The 24,058-nt window shown below is 45.6% G+C and overlaps 1 protein-coding gene across 2 annotated transcripts in view; it reads left to right on the top strand.

Annotated features, from left to right (window-relative positions):
• Positions 1–14,808: 14,808 nt before the first annotated feature.
• Positions 14,809–24,058, top strand: part of LOC132834415 (A disintegrin and metalloproteinase with thrombospondin motifs 7) — a 182,272-nt gene continuing 173,022 nt past the window's right edge. For both annotated transcript variants that reach the window (XM_060853335.1, XM_060853334.1), the window contains exons 1-2: positions 14,809–15,223; positions 17,028–17,392. In XM_060853335.1, coding sequence (XP_060709318.1) covers positions 15,097–15,223; positions 17,028–17,392 — 492 coding nt within the window. In that variant the 5' untranslated portion in view covers positions 14,809–15,096. The remainder of the gene's footprint in view (positions 15,224–17,027; positions 17,393–24,058) is intronic.

Raw genomic sequence — 24,058 nt, 5'->3', positions numbered from 1 at the left:
AGTAAGTTTGCAGATGACACCAAAATTGGAGGTGTAGTGGACAGCAAAGAAAGTTACCTCAGAGTATAACGGGATCTTGATCAGATGGGCTAATGGGCAGAGGAGTGGCAAATAGAATTTAATTTAGATAAATGTGCAGTCACAAACAGAACTTTTTAAAGCTTTTAATCTGGGGTATTTGCATCGCTAGCAAGGCCAGCATTTATTGCTACTCCCATAGTTCCCTTAAGAAGGTGATTTGATGCAATTGAATGGCTTCTGGCACCACTTTGGAGCAGTGGGAAGGGCCAAGTACAATGGGTGAGTCTGGAGTCACCTAACGGCTGAGGCTGGTTTAGGTCAGAAGGTTTCCTTCCATTAAGGAGGTGGGTTCTTATAATATTCCCACAGCAAATGTGGAAAGCTATTTTTAAAATTCATTTGTGGGTTGTGGGCATTGCTGGCTGCTCAGCATTTATTGCCCATTGCCAGTTACCCTTGAAAATGTGGTGGTGAGCTGCCTTCTTGCTTTTCATGTGCTTCAGGTAGATCCACAATGTCCTCAGGGAGGAAGTTCTAACATTTTGACCCAGCTACACTGAAGGAATGACGATGTCTTTCCAAGTCAGGATGGTGAGTGGTTTGGAGGGGAATTTGCAGGGAGTGGTGTTCCCATGTATCTGCTGTCCTAATCCTTATGAATGGTAGTGGCTCTATGTTGGGAAGGTGCTGCCTAAGGATCTTTGGTGAATTCCTGCAGCACATCTTGTATATAGTAGATGCTACTGAGGGAGAGAGTGGATATTTGTTGATGTGGAAGGAGTGGATGTTTGTGGATGTGGTGCAAATGGAGTTGGGTGTTTTGTCTTGGATGATGTCAAGCTTCTTGAGTGTTGTTGGAGCTGCACTTGTCCTGAAGAGAGGAATATTCCATCTCACTCCTAACTTGTGCCTTGTAGATGGTGGACAGGTTTTGTGGAGTCAGGAGGCAAGTTACTCACTGCAATATTCCTAGCTTCTGACCTGCTCCTAGAGCAACAGTATTTATATAGCGAGTTCAATTCAGTTTCTGGTCAATGATAACCATTAAGGTGTTGACAGCAATGGATTCAGCAGTAGTAGTGTAATTGAATGTCAAAGCTAGGAAGGTGTGTTATTTAAAATACTAAATCAGAATATCATTGACTGGACTTATAGCCATATTTTAGGCGTTTTAGAAAGAGCACTTTGAAAATGTAAAGGAGATCAAATGCACGAGAAACTGCTGCATTTGTGAAGAACACCAGACATGATTTGGAGATGCCGGTGTTGGACTGGGGTGTACAAAGTTAAAAATCACACAACACAAGGTTATAGTCCAACAGATTTAATTGGAAGCACACTAGCTTTCGGAGCGATGCTCCTTCATCAGATGATCACCTGATGAAGGAGCGTTGTTCCGAAAGCTAGTGTTTCCAATTAAACCTGTTGGACTATAACCTGCTGTTGTGTGATTTTCAACTCTGATTTACCAGAGTCACTGAGCCTGCAGTCATTTCAGAGAGAGATAAAATGCCCCAATGTGTTGGTGTAATAAAGATAATGGATTTGAACATAAATAGATAATTTGCCAAGAACAACAATGCTCTCACTCTCAATCCTCTCTGAAACCTCTCTTATCAAGATTTATCAGTTGTAAGTCCACTGGAAAATCTCATCAATACAAGTGAAAAGCTCCCAAAAAGAAGAATGTAAATCTCCACAGTTGTTTCCATAAAATTAAATTCAGCAAGCCATAGCTGATCCAGGAAGACACACCAGCGCCAACAACCTGTGTGCAAAGTGACTTTGGTTACAGGCCTACTTTTGGACAATCTGTGAATACTTCTTTTACTAATTGAACTGTTACTTGGTCAAAGTACTTTTAAGGCATTTTTACCAGATTTGGAGGTTGTGTGTATGTCTCTGTGTGTTAGTTTTCAAGAAGGATAGTAGTATATATTTTAACAGTTTAAACATTTTTGCTAATAATCTTTAGATCTTTGTTTGAATATATTTTATTTGTAATAAGTAAACTCTTTATTTGTTACATAAGATATCTGGATGTAGGTTTGAGCTTTCCAAACATATAAATAGAAAGCAGGCTACACCACCAGTGCTTCATCCAGAGGCTCACTAAAGATGTTACCTAGTATGGTGACAAAACATCTGAAAACAAACCTTCCAGCTCAGCGAGCAAACCTACATCCAAAACCTCAACCTGAGCTACAAATCTTCTCAAAATTCGCTAACATAAGATATCCAGTTGAGTTGATGCTGAAACTGAGCTTTATACTGTATGATACTGTATAATATATTTATCAAGTTGACAATATCACCTTCCATTTTTAAATTCAAGCTTTGTTCTGACCAGTAAAAGAGTGGAACAAGGAAATGGAAATGATTCGTCCCTCCTAAGACTGTGATAGCATCATCATGTACCACCATTCACTGCCATCAGACATTCTATGACAGGAGGATCCCTGACAATGCATTAAACATTAGGATTAGTCAGACATTCATAGATCTTACCAACACTACAAGGAAGATGCTAATAAATCTTCATTGTTAATACCTTGATTATGTGAACAGCTCTATATAAATGCAGGTTGTTGTAACAGCGCTCACCCAGGCTGCTACCTTCCAAAGTGAATTAGTTTCCTCTCTACTTGTGATGTAGGTGAATGTGGGATCCAGGAATTGGTAGCTCAATGCTTGTCATAATTCCTTTTTAAAAAGCGAATCAAGGGATGTGGGCATCGCTGGCTAGGGCAGCATTTACAGCAGCTCGACATCCCTTGTGCCACAATCTGCAGGTACTCCTCACATTGCAGGTACACAGACTGAGCTCATTCCCATGGTGTCTTAGTGGTGCTGGTTAGATTAAAGTAATAAACAATCACAAGAACCTCAGTGTGAATTGCAAAGAAGATGAGAAATAGTGTTTTTAACAAAAGATTAATAACTAACTAAATTATTTACCAGTATTTTAATTTTCTAAGTCCTATCCATGATTTCTAAAAGTTTTCTATTATCTAGCAATCCTGGCTGCTTGTTTAGAATAGGGATCCTTTTTTAATGAACTGGAGGCACCAGTATTATGCCCTAGCATTTCCAAATTAATTATGAACAAAATTTAAATGCTGACCTTTTACGAATCAGACACGTACATCAGGGTGTGTGGCAGTGACAAGTCTTCACTGTATTTCTGAATGTGGATGCTACGATATGTTGAACGTTTGGGCGGTAAGGAATGGACAAAGAAAAGCCATCCTGAGTGATAATAAGATTTTACTGGTGGTTAATGTCAAATTGAACTGGTGAAGAATAGAATATTGCAGCCTAGACTTTATTCATTCACAAACCATTACTTACAGAGACACATATTGCATACCTTGTCCTGTAAGGAAAAAAATCCCTTTCAACCTGCTCCTCTCCCCTCTCAACCTGTGCCTCTATTGGGATGTCACAGTGGCTCAGTGATTAGCACTGCTGCCTCACAGCACCAGGGACCCGGATTCAATTCCACCTTTGGCCACCTGTCTGTGTGGAGTTTGCACATTCTCCCTGTGTCTGCCTAGTTTCCTTTGGGTGCTCCGGTTTCCTCCCATGATCCTAGGATGTGCAGGTTAGGTGGATTGGCCATGCTAAATTACCCCATAGAGTCCAGGGATGTACAGACTAGGTGTGTTAGCCATGGCATTGGGATGGAGTGGGTCTGGATGGGATGTCCTTCAGATGGTTGGTCTGGAGTTGATAGGCTGAATGGCCTGTTTCCACACTGTAGGGATTCTATGATTCCTATGTATGTATTATATGTATAAGTGAATCCCCAGTTATTACTCATCATCTGAGTACAATGCATTGCAGCAACTCACCTCGGGTTGTTCAACAGCACCTTCCAAACTCATTACCTGTACCATCCAGAAGGACAGAGGAAGCAGATGTGTGGAAATGGCAGCACGTACAGAGTTCCAAAACACACATAACACTGACTTGGAATTATTTTCATTGTTTCTTCATTGACGTTGGGTCAACATGCATTGCACTCCTTTCCTAACACCACCAAAGGTTACATTTACCACATGGACTGCACCAGTTCAAGAAGGCAGTTCAACATCACCTTCTCTAAGGCAGTTAGGTACGGGCAATAAATGTTGGCCTGGCCAATGATGTCCACATCCCATGAGCAAGTAAACAAAAAGTGAATATACTCAATTGATGCACAAATAACAACTGGACAGCGTTCTGATCTAGATTAGAGTCCCATACCAGCACTTTGGGTGATACTGCGTGACACTGCTGTCCATCATCCAACCCTCAGGCAGGTGATCACCAATGGAACTATTGAGAAATAAGAAGCGAAAGTAAAGGATATCACTGGGAAAATATTGAAGGGGAGAAGATTTGCCAGTCTAAACGAAGGAACAGAGAAGTAAATTTAATTAAATAGCTTTTTTCAAAAAGCTGTCACTTTTCTTTGGTCAATTCCTGACATGATGGTCAACTAAAAATTTTTTTAATGGTATGACATGAAATTGACATACATGACAACAATTTAAATATAAAACAGCCTTTATAGAATGGATATCCTGGACAGCTTGTCTGTTTTTTAACAATAGATATATGAATGAGCAGTCACAATTTGTGCAGAAACTAGGTTGGATGAATGACTCATTGTTAATTCTTTATCTGCCTTTCTCAGAAGAAATGGCACCTATATTCATGAAAATTGTAATCTTCAGAATGTCTGCAGTGAGATGGAAGACTTTCAACTCAGAGTGAAGGGATTTAGGTTTTTGTTCCCTCTGGAAGCAACTTATTAATTTTTCCCTATTAAAATTCAGTTGGGCACTACATTAACACACTTGCTCATTCAATTATAAAATGTAATCTTTAAGGGAAGCACATGGTTCAGTATTAGCTTTGTACAACAACTCATTGCTGACCAGAGAATAAAACATATTCACTTGAGAAATTGTTACACAACACCAGGTTATAGTCCAATAGGTTTATTGGGAAGCACTAGCTTTTGAAGCACTGCTCCTTTATCAGGTGGCTGCAGAGAATAAGACCATAAGATATTTGGTCTTATTCTCCACAACCACCAGATGAAAGAGTAGCGCTTTGAAAGCCAATGCTTCCCAATAAACCTGTTGGACTATAACCTGGTGTTGTGTTACTTCTAACTTTGTCCAGTCCAACACGGGCATCTCCAGTCACTGAGAAATTGATCAGAGTTGCTTTCATTTTGCTGGAATTACTTCATGAGAACTGCAGTGAAAACTCTGTTCCTGCCAGATGAGTACAACAGCAACACCCCTGTAAGGAACCTCTAGCCTTATTAAACTCTGCACAAATCTATCAGTTTAGCAAGACCCTAATGATATCCTACACCATTCCCAGGAAATCTCTCAGCTAACCCAAATGTCTGACCATACTAGACTGATGATACATTCCATATTTACATGTTATTACAATCACAAATCTTGTATGGATCCACAAATAATCATGACAACAAAAAATGTGTATAATTAACTCAAACATTCTTTGTCTTCATTAATAAAACGCCATTTTGGAACACGTATTGGCTTATTTATTATGGTTAAAAAACTTATGTCTACACATGTAGCCTCTCAATTTTTCCAAAAATGATTCCTATGTTTACATTGATGTTGGAAATTATGTCTATAAACATGACACATTGTAATAATACACTCCCACCAGCAGGGGTATTGCAGTCTCTGTTTTCTTTAGAGAAACCATATTTGCAAAACACCACTGAACTTGGACAGAGAATATTTGAAACCGAAGCAAATAGGAAATTGGTGATTATTCAAAGAAAAGATTGGGTTTTGAAATTCTGTACCTTGTAGGGGACAAGGAAGACTTATGGAAGTTCTGTAGCTATGAAATCCTTGAGTCAGAATAGAAGATGGTGTGATGTGTCATAATTTCATCACAGGGAGCGTACAGAAGGGATATCTAAAGAAAATCTGACTGTGTGTATGATGAGAAAAAAAGTGTTAGGATACAGCAACATAAAGAGAGAGGTTGAAAGCTGAATGTTGTATCAAAAAGGATTATTTGTTAAATAGTATGGGTTTTTGTTTGATCCTGTATGAGTGTGTAAGAAAACTGCAAGGGAAGAAACATACAAATGTAGTGTGGAGTGAATTCAGTCTTGCTGGAGAGTTATAAATTATTTAGCGGAGGTGATATTGGTGGTATTATCACTGGACCGTTAATCCAGAGATCCAGGTCATGTTTTGATGAACTGGGTTCAAACCTGCCACAGCAGAAGTTGGAATTTGAATTCAGTAAAAATCTGGAATTAAGAATCTACTGTTGACAATGAAACCAAGATGGAATTGTTGGAAAAACCCATCTTGTTCACTAACGTCCTTAGGTAAGGATAATATTATCCTTGCCTGGTCTGGACTACACGTGACTCCAGACCCATAGTAATGTGGTTGACTCTTAGCTTCCCTCTAGAATGGACAATAAATGTTGGTCCAACCAGCGATGTCCCCATCCTGTGATTGAATTTAAAAAAGACTTATTCTATTTGGCTGCAATGTAGAACCACATTGTAGAAATGTGTAGAACACGTTTCCCCGCCAAATGCATTGAGCCTGAGGTCAATTGAAAATTTCAAACTGAGATGTTCGGATTTTCATTAAGCAAGAGTATGAAGGGTTATGAAAGGAAGGTGATTATATTAAGACACGGTCAGTCATGAATGAGATAACAGACTGAAGAGGCTGATTGGCTTCTTCCTGTTCCTATGTTCTTACACTCTTAGGAAAATCAATGTCATCAAGCCTTTCTTACATAAGCAAAATGAAATACTGCAACCTCAAAAAGCATGGAATAATCTTTGTACTGACAACTTCTCATACATAAGGGCGGCACGGTGGCACAGTGGTTAGCACTGCTGCCTCACAGCGCCAGGGACCTGGGTTCAATTCCCAACTCAGGCGACTGACTGTGTGGAGTTTGCACGTTCTCCCCGTGTCTGCGTGGGTTTCCTCCGGGTGCTCCGGTTTCCTCCCACAGTCCAAAGATGTGCGGGTCAGGTGAATTGGCCGTGCTAAATTGCCCGTAGTGTTAGGTAAGGGGTATATGTAGGGGTATGGGTGGGTTGCGCTTTGGCGGGTTGGTGTGGACTTGTTGGGCCGAAGGGCCTGTTTCCACACTGTAAGTAATCTAAAAAAATAAGATTATGATTCGTATAAACTTCTAACTAGCTTGGTTAACATTGCAATCTGGGCTCTTTACATCCAATTAATTGTTCAACTAACAACTCAATTTAAAAAAAGAGACAGAGGTGCATATCAAAAAATGCCTAATTCCTAGGAAGAGGTGCAGTCTTGTTAAAATCTCCACAGCAGATCCAACCTAACGCTCAGACAGAGCACTGAAAGCAACGTGGTCCCATTGTAACCAGGCTCTTGGTCTTCAATGATTTTCAAGTGTTTTCTCCGACAGGAATGGAGGCTACAAGGGCACAACACAGGCACAGAATTACAGTCTGGTATTTGCAGTGTTCCAGGATCACATCAGGCTTGAAAGTTAGGAATTGTCAGTTCTGTGATGGGGCTATAGGGGAGAGGGAAGGTGGTCAGGGAGGGCCAGCAGAGAAAGATGTACATTTACATAAAGTCTTTACAATCACCAGACATCCCCAAGTGAATTTATTATCAAATAGGTACCTTTGAATGTTGTAATGTAGGAAACAGGGCAGACAATGTACAGTAAGATCCCACAAACAGCGATGTAATAATGACCACATAATCTGTTTTTGTGATTGGATTGATGTCACACCATCAACACCAGGTCCAAGAGATCCTCTGTCTCAACTAGAAGGACAGTCCTAGCATTGTCAAGGACCCCTCACAAACAGAGCCCACAGTCAATGAGACCACAGCTTTGTTGAGATGGTTGTGTAGTTTGGATGTCAGATACCCAGCTTTCAAAGCAACTTCATTTATCGCAGCGCAAGCAGGGCAGAAATACCAGAGCAAGAGAGAAGAAATGTTTCAAGCACGTGCTGAAAGCTAATATGAAGAAATATAATATTGATGTCAATTCCTGGGAGAATATTGCTGTAGACTGAACCAGGTGAAGACGAAGTCTGTGGGAAGTAGATGCCAGCATTTTGAGATGATAAAATGAAGTGAAAAAGTGAGAACAGTAAAAAGAGCAAGCCTTGACAACATCAACTAAAAATACACAGCCAGGCATCTTACGTGGCAGCATATGTCTGTTAAGCTATGGCATCTGCAGATCCCAAATTAGTCTCAATCACAGTCACCTCAAGACTCATCAAGATAATTATCCTCACCTGCAAAGGAGAGCCAACAATGATTTCTCTGTACACACAGGAAGATGGTCATGCTCATCATCAAAATAGTCCCATCGGATCTTTTACCTTCTTGTTCTTTCCCACAACAAATAGTTTATTCTTAAAATGAGTAAAAGTACAAGACAAAGTATTTTGGCTTGAACATTACATAATTCTATTTGTCTCCAAAAAACTGGTTGTACTCCAACTGTTAATCGAAAAAATTGCAGATGCTGTAAATCAGAAACAAAAACAGAAATTACTGGAAAAGCTCAGCAAGTTGGCAGCATCTGTGGAGAGAGATCAATGTTATCATTTCAGGTTGAAATGTTAACTCTGCTTTCTCTCCACAGGTGCTGCTAGACTTGCTGAGCTTTTCCAGTAATTTCTGTCTTTGCATTCCACCTGCTGTTATGCTACAACTATAACAGTCTTTATATTTACAACACACAGTCCCTGGCAAGCAGACAACTTGAGAGCAGACACTTTGACATACCTTAGCATATTTTAATACTCTTGCTGTTCACACGGCACATTGTGAAGCAAACAGCAAACAGAGTTCTACCTTTCTCAGCCCCTCAGTGTACTATGGATGAAAGGTCAGAGAGAGTTAGCTGTCCCCATCAGGCACCACAGCAGTTGCCCCAGTCCCCAGTGCTTCCATCAAAGCACTGAGTACTTGACCTTAGAATGAGCCAGTCTGCGACACTCAGTGCATAACTAAGTCAAGCAACTCTTTGCATTGGAAAGCCATCAGTCAGCCCAAAGAGCACCTTTCACTGAGTCAATGGCCCCCCCCAAATGAAGTTGCTGCTTGTCTGTGTGTGTATTGCTGGGAATTGCCCGTGGAGCACAGTGCCCTGAATCTCAATGGAAGCAGCTATAACTCTGCCAGACCTTCTTCACATGTTACCAAGAGATGGAGGGCAATCGCTTTCCCAGCACAGCTACCTTGAGGGCAAAGTGTGACAGGGTGAGGGGTTCGAGACTTTGCGTGTGTCAGAGGAATCTAACAGGAAGGGCTTTTCTCCTCACTAAACTCTTTTACATCCACTTTCTTCCCCAAAACATATTTTATTCATAATATTTGTAAACAAAAACACCACACAAACATGTCAATTTGAACAGTACAGGATTTGTAAACAAACTCAGTATATACAATTGTAATTATCTTCATATCTGCAGCTGGGAGAGCAGGCAGGGCCTCGGATTAACACCTCAATTAAAGGATAACGTTAAAAATCACACAACACCAGGTTATAGTCCAACAGCTACCTGATGAAGGGGCAGCGCTCTGAAAGCTAGTAATTCCAAATAAACCTGTTGGACTATAACCTGGTGTTGTGTGATTTTTAACTTTGTCCACCCCAGTCCCCCTCATCACAGCTAAAGGATAGCAGCTTCCACACTGCGACACTCCCTCAGTGCCACACTGCAGCACTCCCTCAGTGCCACACTGCAGCACTCCCTAAGTGCTACACTGCAGCACTCCCTAAGTGCTACACTGCAGCACTCCTTCAGTGCCACACTGCAGCACTCCCTCAGTGCTACACTGCAGCACTCCCTCAGTGCCACTCTGCAGCACTCCCTCAGTGCCACTCTGCAGCACTCCCTCAGTGCCACTCTGCAGCACTCCCTCAGTGCCACTCTGCAGCACTCCCTCAGTGCCACACTGGGACACTCCCTCAGTGCCACACTGGGACACTCCCTCAGTGCCACTCTGCAGCACTCCCTCAGTGCCACTCTGCAGCACTCCCTCGATGCCACTCTGCAGCACTCCCTCAGTGCCACACTGCAGCACTCCCTCAGTGCCACACTGCAGCACTCCCTAAGTGCCACTCTGCAGCACTCCCTCAGTGCCACTCTGCAGCACTCCCTCAGTGCCACTCTGCAGCACTCCCTCAGTGCCACACTGGGACACTCCCTCAGTGCCACACTGGGACACTCCCTCAGTGCCACTCTGCAGCACTCCCTCAGTGCCACTCTGCAGCACTCCCTCGATGCCACTCTGCAGCACTCCCTCAGTGCCACACTGCAGCACTCCCTCAGTGCCACACTGCAGCACTCCCTAAGTGCTACACTGCAGCACTCACTAAGTGCTACACTGCAGCACTCCCTCAGTGCCACTCTGCAGCACTCCCTCAGTGCCACACTGGGACACTCCCTCAGTGCCACACTGGGACACTCCCTCAGTGCCACTCTGCAGCACTCCCTCAGTGCCACTCTGCAGCACTCCCTCAGTGCCACACTGCAGCACTCCCTCAGTGTCACACTGCAGCACTCCCTCAGTGCCACACTGCAGCACTCCCTCAGTGCCACACTGCAGCACTCCCTCAGTGCCACTCTGGGACACTCCCTCAGTGCCACTCTGCAGCACTCCCTCAGTGCCACACTGCAGCACTCCCTCAGTGCCACACTGCAGCACTCCCTCAGTGCCACTCTGCAGCACTCCCTCAGTGCCACACTGCAGCACTCCCTCAGTGCCACTCTGCAGCACTCCCTCCGTGCCACACTGGGACACTCCCTCAGTGCCACTCTGCAGCACTCCCTCAGTGCCACACTGCAGCACTCCCTCAGTGCCACACTGCAGCACTCCCTCAGTGTCACACTGGGACACTCCCTCAGTGCCACACTGCAGCACTCCCTCAGTGCCACACTGCAGCACTCCCTCAGTGCCACACTGGGACACTCCCTCAGTGCCACACTGGGACACTCCCTCAGTGCCACTCTGCAGCACTCCCTCAGTGCCACTCTGCAGCACTCCCTCAGTGCCACACTGGGACACTCCCTCAGTGCCACACTGCAGCACTCCCTCAGTGCCACTCTGCAGCACTCCCTCAGTGCCACACTGCAGCACTCCCTCAGTGCCACACTGCAGTACTCCCTCAGTGCCACTCTGCAGCACTCCCTCAGTGCCACACTGCAGCACTCCCTCAGTGCCACTCTGCAGCACTCCCTCAGTGCCACACTGGGACACTCCCTCAGTGCCACTCTGCAGCACTCCCTCAGTGCCACACTGCAGCACTCCCTCGGTGCCACACTGCGACACTCCCTCAGTGCCACACTGCGACACTCCCTCAGTGCCACACTGCAGCACTCCCTCAGTGCCACTCTGCAGCATTCCCTCAGTGCCACACTGGGACACTCCCTCAGTGCCACTCTGCAGCATTCCCTCAGTGCCACACTGCGACACTCCCTCAGTGCCACACTGCAGCACTCCCTCAGTGCCACACTGGGACACTCCCTCAGTGCCACACTGCAGCACTCCCTCAGTGCCACTCTGCAGCACTCCCTCAGTGCCACACTGCAGCACTCCCTCAGTGCCACACTGGGACACTCCCTCAGTGCCACACTGGGACACTCCCTCAGTGCCACACTGCAGCACTCCCTCAGTGCCACACTGCAGCACTCCCTCAGTGCCACACTGGGACACTCCCTCAGTGCCACACTGGGACACTCCCTCAGTGCCACACTGCAGCACTCCCTCAGTGCCACACTGGGACACTCCCTCAGTGCCACACTGCAGCACTCCCTCAGTGCCACACTGCAGCACTCCCTCAGTGCCACTCTGCAGCACTGCCTCAGTGCCACTCTGCAGCACTGCCTCAGTGCCACACTGCGACACTCCCTCAGTGCCACACTGCAGCACTCCCTCAGTGCCACACTGGGACACTCCCTCAGTGCCACACTGGGACACTCCCTCAGTGCCACACTGCGACACTCCCTCAGTGCCACACTGCAGCACTCCCTCAGTGCCACACTGGGACACTCCCTCAGTGCCACACTGCAGCACTCCCTCAGTGCTACACTGCAGCACTCCCTCAGTGCCACACTGGAACACTCCCTCAGTGCCACACTGCAGCACTCCCTCAGTGCCACACTGGGACACTCCCTCAGTGCCACACTGCAGCACTCCCTCAGTGCCACACTGCAGCACTCCCTCAGTGCCACACTGCGACACTCCCTCAGTGCCACACTGCAGCACTCCCTCAGTGCCACACTGGGACACTCCCTCAGTGCCACACTGGGACACTCCCTCAGTGCCACACTGCAGCACTCCCTCAGTGCCACACTGCAGCACTGCCTCAGTGCCACACTGCAACACTCCCTCAGTGCCACACTGCAGCACTCCCTCAGTGCCACACTGGGACACTCCCTCAGTGCCACACTGCAGCACTCCCTCAGTGCCACACTGCAGCACTCCCTCAGTGCCACACTGCGACACTCCCTCAGTGCCACACTGCAGCACTCCCTCAGTGCCACACTGGGACACTCCCTCAGTGCCACACTGGGACACTCCCTCAGTGCTACACTGCAGCACTCCCTCAGTGCCACTCTGCAGCACTCCCTCAGTGCCACACTTCAGCACTCCCTCAGTGCCACACTGGGACACTCCCTCAGTGCCACACTGCAGCACTCCCTCAGTGCCACACTGCAGCACTCCCTCAGTGCCACACTGCAGCACTCCCTCAGTGCCACACTGTGACACTCCCTCAGTGCCACACTGCAGCACTCCCTCAGTGCCACACTGGGACACTCCCTCAGTGCCACACTGGGACACTCCCTCAGTGCCACACTGCGGCACTCCCTCAGTGCCACACTGTGACACTCCCTCAGTGCCACACTGCAGCACTCCCTCAGTGCCACACTGCAGCACTCCCTCAGTGCCACTCTGCAGCACTCCCTCAGTGTCACACTGCAGCACTCCCTCAGTGCCACACTGGGACACTCCCTCAGTGCCACACTGCAGGCTCAAGCTATATTTTGTGCTGAATAAATGTTTGTACATTTTGCTGAAATAGGATCAGAGACATAATCTTCAACAATTCTCGAAAACGTGGCTCTAAATCAATCGGCCTTCACCACATCCCATTCCTTAAATGCTCTCCACGGGATTCCGCTCTCGCACTGTGTGTGTGTGTGTGTGTGTTGGGGGAGGTGGTGGGGAGCGGTGTCTGGCGTTATCTGCAGTCTCTCTCTCTCTCATTCTCTGTTGTTCTGGTATTAACCGCTATGTGGCCCCAGAACACAAGCGGAAAGAGCGGACTCTGCGCTTATTCAGACCCTCCCTCCCTCTGGACTTGGCGAAAACCGCACGTTTCAACCATCTTTGTAGCAGCCCATGACATTACACTTTGCGTTCAATTTTATCCGATTTACGTTAAAAGCCGCGTTAAAGAGTACGGGCGTGTTTCCTTATTCCAGAGGCAGGGAATGAGGGAATAAAGCTGGGGATGCAACTGGGACTTGGGTTAGAGGGACTGGGGATAGAGGAATTGGGATTAGAGGGATTGGGATTAGAGGGACTGGAATAAGAGGGACTGGGATAGAGGGAATAGGATAGAGGAATTGGGATAGAGGGACTGGGATTAGAGGCACTGGGATAGAGTGATTGGGATTAGAGAGACTGGGGATAGAGGGACTGGAATAGAGGGAATAGGATAGAGGGATTGGAATAGAGGGATTGGGATTAGATGGATTGGGATAGAGATACTGGGATAAGAGGGACTGGGATAGACTGACTGGGATTAGAGGGACTGGGATAAGAGGGACTGGGATGGGGGACTGGAATAGAGAGATTGGGATTAGAGCGACTGGGATAGAGGGATTGGGATTAGATGGATTGGGATTAGAGGGACTGGGATAAGAGGAACTGGGATAGAGGGACTGGGATATGGGATTGGAAGATTTAGAATAGGATAACATGGACTGGGAGGGTAGAAATGGGGATAATGGGGACTGGAATAATGGGGGCTGGGAGAGTGGGGGCTGGGAGAGTGGGACATGGATAACACGGACTGGGATAGTGAAGATTGAGATAACAGGGACTGGGAAGATGGGGATGGGGATAGAGAGGACTGGGATAACGGGGGTTGGGATAACAGGGGCTGGTGTCCTGAATTCTTGGTTGAGTTTGGGTCTTGCTTGGTTCCTGCCTGTTTACACACAGAGAGAAAAACCCATTTAAACATGTCTGGGAGCAAGGAGACAATTAGCACTAACACTGTGTCTGTGCTTGAGTGTCCAAGTGTGTCATAGAGATGTCCAACAAGGAAACAGACCGTTCGGTCCAACCTGTTCATGCCAATATACTAAATTAATCCAGTCCCATTTGCCAGCACCCAGCCCATATCCCTCCAAACCCTTCCTATTCATATACCCATCCAGATGCCTTTAAAATGTTGTAATTATACCAGCCTCCACCACTTGCTCTGGCAGCTCATTCTATACACGCTCTTGTCTGATATGTGAGTGTGTTTCTTTGAGTTTATCTGGGTGTCTGTGAGTGGGTCTCTGAGTCTGTGTGCTCCTATTTGAAAAAACTCTCTGTGAGTGCTGGTGTGCCTGTAAATGTGTGGGTCTCTGTGAGGGTTGATAAGGCTGTGCGATTTCTCTCTCCCTGTGTCTCTGGGAGTGTTTGTGTCCTGTGATGGAGGGAGGGAGGGATGTGTGGGCAGGAGCTGTATGCAAATAGATGGAGTTGAATCCAGCAGATGAGAGAAGCGGCGCAGCCCAGTCTGTGTCTGTGTGTGTGTGAGTGTGTTTGTGTGTGAGTGGGGATTGTGCAGGGCCAGCGGCTCAGCCCTGACAGAGACAGAGTTCCTGGGGCAGGATTTTGCCAGCTCCCGTCCCTGCTGCGCCGTTCCAGCGGCACTGAGTTTATTTTGAGAGCCGGGACATGTTGCAGGATCCGGGCTCACAGCATCGCGGGGAACTTTTTAAACACAGACGGTCTCCGGAGCAGCGGAAAGATGCAGAGCCCGTGGATGGGGAACGCTGGCAACTTTCTGCAGACTTTGACAACTTTGATTGTCTTTGTACTGACGGAGGGATTCACTGAGGTTCAGGGTAAGGGGCAGAGGCGGTTCAGCCTCCAAGGTAAGTGCGTTCTGGGAACCTAACCTCAACCTTAAACCCTAACCCCTAATCCAAACCCTAAACCCAAACCCCTAACCCCAACCCAAAACCCTAACCCTAACCCCTAACCCAAACCCTAAACCCTAACTCCAACCCCAACCCAAAACCCTAACCCCAACCTTAAATCTAACCCCTAACCCCAACCCTAAACCCAAACTCCTAACCCTAACCCAAAACCCTAACCCCAACCTTAAATCCTAACCCCTAACCCAAACCCTAAACCCAAACCCCTAACCCCAAACCAAAGCCCTAACCCCAACCTTAAATCCTAACCCCTAATCCAAACCCTAAACCCAAATCCCTAACCCCAAACCAAAGCCCTAACCCCAACCTTAAATCTAACCCTTAACCCAAACCCTAAACCCAAACCCCTAACCCCAAACCAAAACCCTAACCCCAACCTTAAAGCCTAAACCCTAATCCAAACCCTAAACCCAAACCCCTCACCCCAACCAAAACCCTAACCCCAACCTTAAACCCTAACACCTAACCCAAACCCTAAACCCTAACCCCAACCCCAACCCAAAACACTAACCCCAACCTTAAATCCTAACCCCTAATCCAAACCCTAAACCCAAATCCCTAACTCCAAACCAAAGCCCTAACCCCAACCTTAAATCCTAACCCCTAACCTAAACCCTAAACACTAACCTTAACCTCTAACCTTAACCTCTAACTCTAAACCCTAACCCTAACCCCTAACCCGAGGTAAGTAAGCTCAAGGAGCCTAACCCCTAACCCCAACCCAAAACCCTAACCCCAAACTTAAACCCTAAATGCTAACCCCAATCCTGACCCCTAGCCCCAACCTAAACCCAACCTTAAACCCTAACCCCAAATTTAACCCCAGCACTAAACCCTAACCCCAATCCTAACCCCTAAACCCAACCCTAAACCCTAACCCCAACCCTAAACCCTAACCCCTAACCCCAACCCTAAACCCTAACCCTAACCCAACCCTAACCTCAACCCTAAACCTTCACCACTAACCCTAACCCTAAATCATAACCCTAAATCCTAACGCCAACCCTAAACCCTAAACACTAACCTTAGCCTCTAATCCTAAACCCTAACCCTAACCCCTAACCCGAGGTAAGTAAGCTCGAGGAGCCTAACCCTTAACCCTCAACCCTAACCCCAGGTAAGTCTGCTCTGGGAGCTGAACCTTAACTCTAAACGCTAACCCCTAACCCTTAACCTTAATTCTAAACTCTAACACCTAATCCTAACCTAAGGTAAGTCTGCTCTGGGAGCCTAACCCTAACTCGAACCCGAAACCTTAACCCCTAACGCTAACCTTAACATTAAACCCTAGCCATAAATCATAACCCTAAACCCTAATTCTAACCCTAACCCTAACACTAGCCCTGACACAGAGAGGCAGACGCTGTCAGTTCCTGCAGATTGGAACAGACAGGTAACAGACAGGCAACAGTGAATTAATTTTTGGGGAATAGTCAGAGGGCAAGGAGTCTTCGCATGTCCCCTTTCTCTCTAAGTTGCGTTGGGTTAGTTTATGTTAAAGGGGCGAATGGCTGCTGGTCCAAATGGTTGGGAATGATCCCTCTCTCTCTCCCAGTGTATGAGGGAGGCTGTCCCTGAGGAAGACTCCATGAGGATGGATCTGTGGGACTTGTTGCAGCGTTTGGGACATTTCTCCTGGATCTGGGGCTGTTACACTCACTGATGGATTGGGGGTTTGGGGAGAGACTGTGGGTTTTGTGCCCGTGGGAGCTTTCTGACACCTTCCTTGTTCCCTCCGCAGAGCTGCGGGCCCTGCCTGAGCCAGAGTCGGAGCTGGAGCTGGTGCACCCGGTCAGAGTGGATCCCCTGGGCCGCTTCCTGTCTCACCAGCTCTCTCAGCGCCTGAGGAAGCGGTCCCGCCGCCAACTGGAGCCTGAATCTGAGCCTGAGGCTGTCCACTACCTCCTGTCCCTCCGGGGCCAGCTGCTCCACTTCAACCTCACCATAAACCGGCCCCTGCTAGCCCCCGGATTCCTGGCCGAGCGGCGCTATGGGGGGGTGAAGGGAGCTGCCATCAGCCGGGCCCAGACCAACCGCTGCCACTTTGTGGGCACAGTCCAAGCTGGCAGTAGCGGGATGGCAGCTATCAGCACCTGCCAGGGCCTGGTAAGCACCATCTGGGCAAGCAGTTACATTTCCAGCACTGCCAGAATGGCCACTGCTTTCCTCACATCTTACTCTGTCTTGTTTTCTCTACATCAGCCTCAGCATTCACTGACAATGCTGCTATTTGTTGCCCATTGCTGATTGTGGGCCTCAATCATAGAATCTGCACAGTGTGGAAGCAGGCCATTCAGCCCATCGCCCTCCAAAGAGCATCTCACCCAGGAACACCCTATCCCTGTAACCCTGCATTTCCCATGGCTCACCCACCCAGTCTGCATATCCCTGGACACTATGGGCAATTTCCCATGGCTAATCCACCTTAGCCTGCAGATCTTTGGATTGTGGGAGGAAACCGGATCACCCGGAGGAAACTCACACAGAAACGGGAGACACGAGCAAACTCCACACAGACACCTGAGGCTGGAATTGAATCCAGGTCCCTGGCACAGTGAGGCAGCAGAGCTAGCCACAGTGCCACCGTAATTACATTTTCTCCAGACTATGGGACCCACTGAATTCCCCTCCCCATTCAACACTGCAATGAGTTTATGAGCCCAGAAAAGACCCTGTTCCACTTCTGTTACCTCATCTACCTCACTCCCTCTGGCAGCCCAGTTAAACAAAGAATGATGGAAGAGCACAGAATTAAGCCACTGGGCCCATTGTGTCCTTACCAGTCAAAAGAAAAGCCCTAGTCTAATTTCACTTCCAGCTCTTAGTCAGTAGTCTTCAGTTCCTTAAAGTCCCTTGTAAACGCAGTGAGAGGCTTCTGTCTCAATCCTTCTCTCAGACAATGAGTTCCACATTCCATCTTCCCTCACACCACCCCTTTAATCTTTCCAATTTAAATATATGCCTCCGGTTACTGACCTCTCCACTTCTGTAAATAGATCTTTCTGATTCATACTTGGCCGTTCACAATTTTTACACCTCAATTAAATCTCACCTATGCTGAGGAGAGGAGAGAGTGTATGCTGAGGAAAATAACCCCAGCCTGTCCAGTCTGAGCTAAATTCTCCATTTTTGGGTTGTGATTTTGTAAATGTCTTCTAAATACTCTCGAGGGTGATCATTCCCTCCCACCAATACAATGAGCAGAATTTGTTCCATGGCATTGAGGCCTCATTCCTGATGAAGGGCTTTTGCCCGAAATGTCAATTTTCCTGCTCCTCGCATTCTGCCTGATCTATTGTGCATTTACAGCACTACACTAACCTTGACTCTAATCACCAACATCTGCAGTGCCCACTTTCGCCTCTTCCAAAATGTTGCTCCCTGGACTGTATGCTGCATAAAGTTCCAATCACTGTTCGCTCCCCTCATTGCTGACCTCCACTATATTCCAGTTCCCCCAGCGTCCCAGTTGTAAAATTCCCATCCTCGTCTTTAAATTCACTCATCATCTCATCAGTCCCGATCTCTCCCAGCCTAACAACAGTAACTCCAATCTCTCAAGCTCTGGTCCCACAAGGTTCGTCATATTGGCTTTCTCTTCACCTCATTCCTGATGAAGGGCTTATGCCCGAAACGTTGAATTTCCTGTTCCTTGGATGCTGCCTGACCTGCTGCGCTTTTCCAGCAACACATTTTCAGCTCTGATCTCCAGCATCTGCAGACCTCACTTTCTCCTTTCTCTTCACCTCACCACGGATGGTTATACCTTCAGTTAACTAGACACCAGAATCCGGGATTCCCTCCCTGAAACTCTCTAAGTTTCCAGCAATTACGTAAGACTACCTCTTGAACCAAGCTTTGGTCATCTTTGCTAACTGTTCCTTTTTTGTTCAGTGTCCATTTCTCCTTACTGTTCTAGGACACATTTCTAAGCTAAAGGTGTTATCAGGAAGACTACATCACTTACATGGGTACAATAGTGTGACCATTTATGCTACAAGACCAGCAACCCAGAGAACAGAAGTTCAAATCCCATCATGGCAATTTAAAACTGAAAATCTGTAAAAGTCATGTCCATGTTATAACAGGTTCACCACTATTCTTTCGAGATTGGAACCAGACATCTTTACCTGTCTGATATATTCTGGTAATTTCAATCCCATATTAATATCCCTCAGCTGCTCTCTGCAGTAGTTTAGCAAACCAGCTGTAGAAAGAATAATTTGATGTCCTCAACATGTGTTTAAATATTAACTGGCAGATCTCACCTCATTAGTAGCCACAAATACCACTATTTCTCACATGCAGCAGTGTTTAGTCTGCTGTTACCTTTAAAGCCATCTGCAATGGAGGAAAGTGATCTACTCCATTCTTCAATAAGATTGGCACAAATTTTCAGGGAATGTTTGGTAGATTACTGCTCTTTGTAAGTCTCTTAGAAATAAGTAAAGTTATCAACGTAGGATATAATTGGCTTTCTTTTAGTGTTTGACACTGAAACATGACCTCTGATTTGTAATAAACCAAGAAATTCATATATAGGTAGATTTGCCTTTCTGCTTTTCAGTTTTTATTGTTAAGCTTTTCACATGGTTATTGTTTTTGAACCAAATTTAATTATTTATTGTTCCTTCATTTATTCAAATAAGGTCAAAGCTCACATAAAATTGTGTCTGAAATTTATCAGCCAGTGGCAGTACTCTTAATAAGCACCGAGATCATAAGGCTGAGAGTCAATATTATAGATAGGTATCTTAACCCAGTTTCACATTGCAGATTGGATTTCCAATCCCATTTTAAGGCATTGGAACTCAGGGATACAGTGAGTTAAATACTATTTAGATAATTGCACCTACAAATAAACCCAGTCTACAGTTGTGTTATATTTCCTGTACTTATAAGCTAATTTTATTACAGGCTGCAACATGATTCAACAAGTCACTTGGTCTATTTTCTGTAAGGGACTAAAGTGCTTTCTTAAAATTGACATTTATAATTTCAGCTGCAACAAAAAATTAATTTCAAAGGCAATTTGTTTGGAATACTGCAACGTTAACGTCATAGCTGAGAGAAAGGACATGAAAAATAAGTCAGTGTCACAGATCAGGTGTTGGAAAGTGGGATTAGAATGAGCAGCCAGTTTATTCAGCGAACAAAGAAATGATGGGCTGAGTGGCCTGTTTCTATTGTCTTTGTACAGCTCTGTGATGAGCAGAGGTCTGTCCTTAAATAGTAGCTTTCAATCTGGACTACAGACATAAATTCACTCGGTAGCTTATGCTAATTCTAGTTGGGAAGTTGGTAGAAACATATGGAGAAAGCCCACAGGATTTAATGAAAGAAATGGGCCTGTGATAGCAGAGGGGCTGTTACTATCAGAAAGCTGAACAAGCTTGGGCACTTATCTCCAGACAAGCGAAGGCTGAGGGGTGACCTGTTCGAGGTCTTTATGATTACAAATGTGTTTGATTGGACAGAAATAGAGAAGATGTTGTCACTCCTGTGTGAAACCAGATTTATGGGCCATAAATATAGGATAATCTCTAAAGCATCCAACAGGGAGTTGAGCCAGAGAGTGTCTAGCGTATGGAATGTACCACCCATAGAGTTGGGTGAGACAAATGGTACTGATGCATTAAATGGGAAGCTAGATAAACACATGACAGAATGGAGGGATATGTTGTTGGCGTTATATATAGAAAGTGGGAGGAGGATTGTATGGAATATAGACAATGGTCTGGAACTGTGTCTTGCTGGAAATAATTGAATTGAATTAGGTTTATTGTCACATGTACACACATAAGGACAGTGAAAGGTTTGCAAGTCGCCACTTTCGGTGCCATTTAGCAACAAAGCAAAAAAGTAAAGAAAACAAAGTTAAAAGGTTAAACAATAAGAATATCATCTAATTCTGGGTATACTGCCCAGCACTTCTCATCTCTTTTATTTTAGTATTTAAAACCTTGTTCCGGTATTGAAATCATGGATGGTTTTGATAGAGCAAATAAAGTGAGACATTCACTGGTGTAGTAAGGTCAGTACTTAGATTCATAGAGATGTACAGCACGGAAAAAGACCCTTCAGTCCAACCCGTCCATGCCAACCAGATATCCCAACCCAATCTAGTCCCACCTGCCACCCGGCCCATATCCCTCCAAACCCTTCCTATTCATATACCCATCCAAATGCCTTTTAAATGTTGCAATTGTACCAGCCTCCACCAATCCTCTGGCACCTCATTCCATACACATACCACCCTCTGAGTGAAAAAGTTGTCCCTTAGGTCTCTTTTATATCTTTCCCCTCTCACCCTAAATCTATGCCCTCTAGTTCTGGACTCCCCCACCCCAGAGGGACACTATTTAAGGTGATTGGTAAAAGAGACAAGAGATGCCTTGAATAAATATTTTCAATATAGTGAGTTCTTGAGACTTGGAATACATTTCTTGAAAAGCTATTAGCGCAAATTAACAGTAAATTTTAAAAGGAAATTGGATACAAATTTGAAGGGGAAATATTTACAAGGCTGTGGAGGAACATTGCTTTATTTATTTGGAGAATGACTGCAGAAAGCTACAGAACAGAGGGATTTGGGAGTCCTCTTCTATGTATCACATAAAACTAGCATCCAAGTTCAATGGGTAATATGGAAGGCAAGTGGAATACTGGTCTTTATTTAAAAGGGAATGGAGTATAAAAGAAGGGAGCGTTTGCTAAATTTATACAAGATACATTTCAGCTGCAACACTCTGTAATTTTGAGAACCTTGTCAATGGAAAAGTATCCTGGTATTGAAAGCAGTCGAGAGAAGGTTCTTCAGTGTGATACTAGCTATGAAGGGACTGACTTCTGAGTAGAGGTTGAGTAGATTGGGTTTATTCTCATTGGAATATAGAAGAATGAGAGGCAATTTTATTGGAACATGCAAGATTGTTAGGGCACTTGACAGAGTGGATGCAGAAAGATTGTGGGAGAGTCTAAATGAGAGGGCTTAACCTTGGAATGAGGGGTCACATGGTTAGGATAAAGATAGAGGAAGATGGTTGTGGTTGTTGGAAGTCACTCATTTCAGCTGCAGGACATCACCGCAGGAGTTCCTCAGGGTACTGTCCCAGACCCAACTATTTTCAGCTATTTCACCAGTGACTTTCATTCCATCATAAGGTCTGAAGTGGGGACCTTTACCGATGATTGCACAATGTTCAGCACTGTTTGGAACTCATCCAAAACTGGAGCAGTTCATGTACAAATGCAACAGCATCTGGACAATGTACAGGCTTGGGCTGACAAGTGGTAACTCACAGAAATGCCAAGCATTGACTGTCTGCAATAAAATGCAATGTAACCATCACTGAATCCTCAACTATGAATATCCTGAGGGTGACCATTGACCAGAAACTCAACTGGACTCGCCACATAAGCCAGCAGTACAACAGCAGGTCAGAGGCTTGGAATACTGTGACGAGTAACTCACCCCCTGATTCCTTAAAGCCTGTCCACTGTCTACAAGGGACAACTCAGGCGTGTGATGCAATATTCCCCATTTGTCTGGTTGAATGCAGCTTTAAACAACTCTCAAGAAGCTCAACATCATCCAGAGACAAAGCAGTTGGTTTGATTGGCATCACATCCACAAACATCCAATCCCCCCACCACTGATGCTCAGTAGCAGCAGTGTGCACCATCGACAGGATGCACTGCAGAAATTCATTGAAGATCCTTAGACTGCACCTTCCATACCAACAGTAATTCCATCTGGAAGAACAAAGGGCAATAGATACATGAGAAGTCCATCTCCTCCAAGTTCCCTCCAAGCTATGCACCCTGCTGACTTCACTCTCACTGAGTCAAGATCCTGGAACCTGCCCAAAGGGCATTGTGGGTCTATCCATAGCACATGGATTGTAGCGGTTCAAGAAGGCAGCTTATCCCCACCTTCTGAAGGGGCAACTAGGGATGGGCAATAAATGCTGGCCCAGTCAGTGATCCCTGCGTCCCACGAACGAATAAAAAAAACTCTTCACTTGGAGGGTGAATTCTTTACAGCAAAGTATTGTTGGGCCATTAAGTATTGCTCAAGGCTAAGATTGACAGATATTTAATCAGTAAAGGAATCAAAGGTTGTGGGGAAAAATGGAATTGAAGACCATGAGATTTGCCATGATCTCATTGAATGGTCGAGCAGGCTTGATGGGACGAATGGCCTAATTCTGCTCCTATGGTAACAGGATATTAGGATTCATTGTACATCTATATTAAACAGCTGACACATTCTTGATTGCCTCAATGGCCTCATCACCTGGTAAAACGACCAGCTGTCTCGTGGTGTCCCTGGACTTCACACGATGAACAGGAGTAACTCGGAAAGAAAAACTACACGGAACAATTTGTTGAAGTTGAATTCCAATTTAAGCCGAACTTACAAAAGATTATCCCACTAGGTTTTCCAGGATTTTCAAAGCTTTATTTTTTAAAATTAAGATTAATCTCCTCACTGCAGCTGTGATAAACCGCAAGAAAAGAATGATAGAGGCATCAACATCAACATTGTGCATCATCTTCATTTTCTGCACACCACTTTTATTTCTTAGTTATAAAAATGATTGGAGATGGGGGAATAACAGCAGTTCATGTGATGCTAACATTGGCAAATTAAGTCATAAAAATTGGGCATGTCAAAGGAAAATCTATTGAATAGCTTCAGGAAGAATTGGACGATGCATTGGGAATTGCAGGGTCCTTTAGGATGAGTGAAATAGGGTAAGCTCAGTG

This window comes from Hemiscyllium ocellatum, chromosome 39 (genome assembly GCF_020745735.1).
Source record: "Hemiscyllium ocellatum isolate sHemOce1 chromosome 39, sHemOce1.pat.X.cur, whole genome shotgun sequence".
NCBI lineage: Eukaryota > Metazoa > Chordata > Chondrichthyes > Orectolobiformes > Hemiscylliidae > Hemiscyllium > Hemiscyllium ocellatum.
This window is presented reverse-complemented; position numbering and strand designations above follow the sequence as displayed.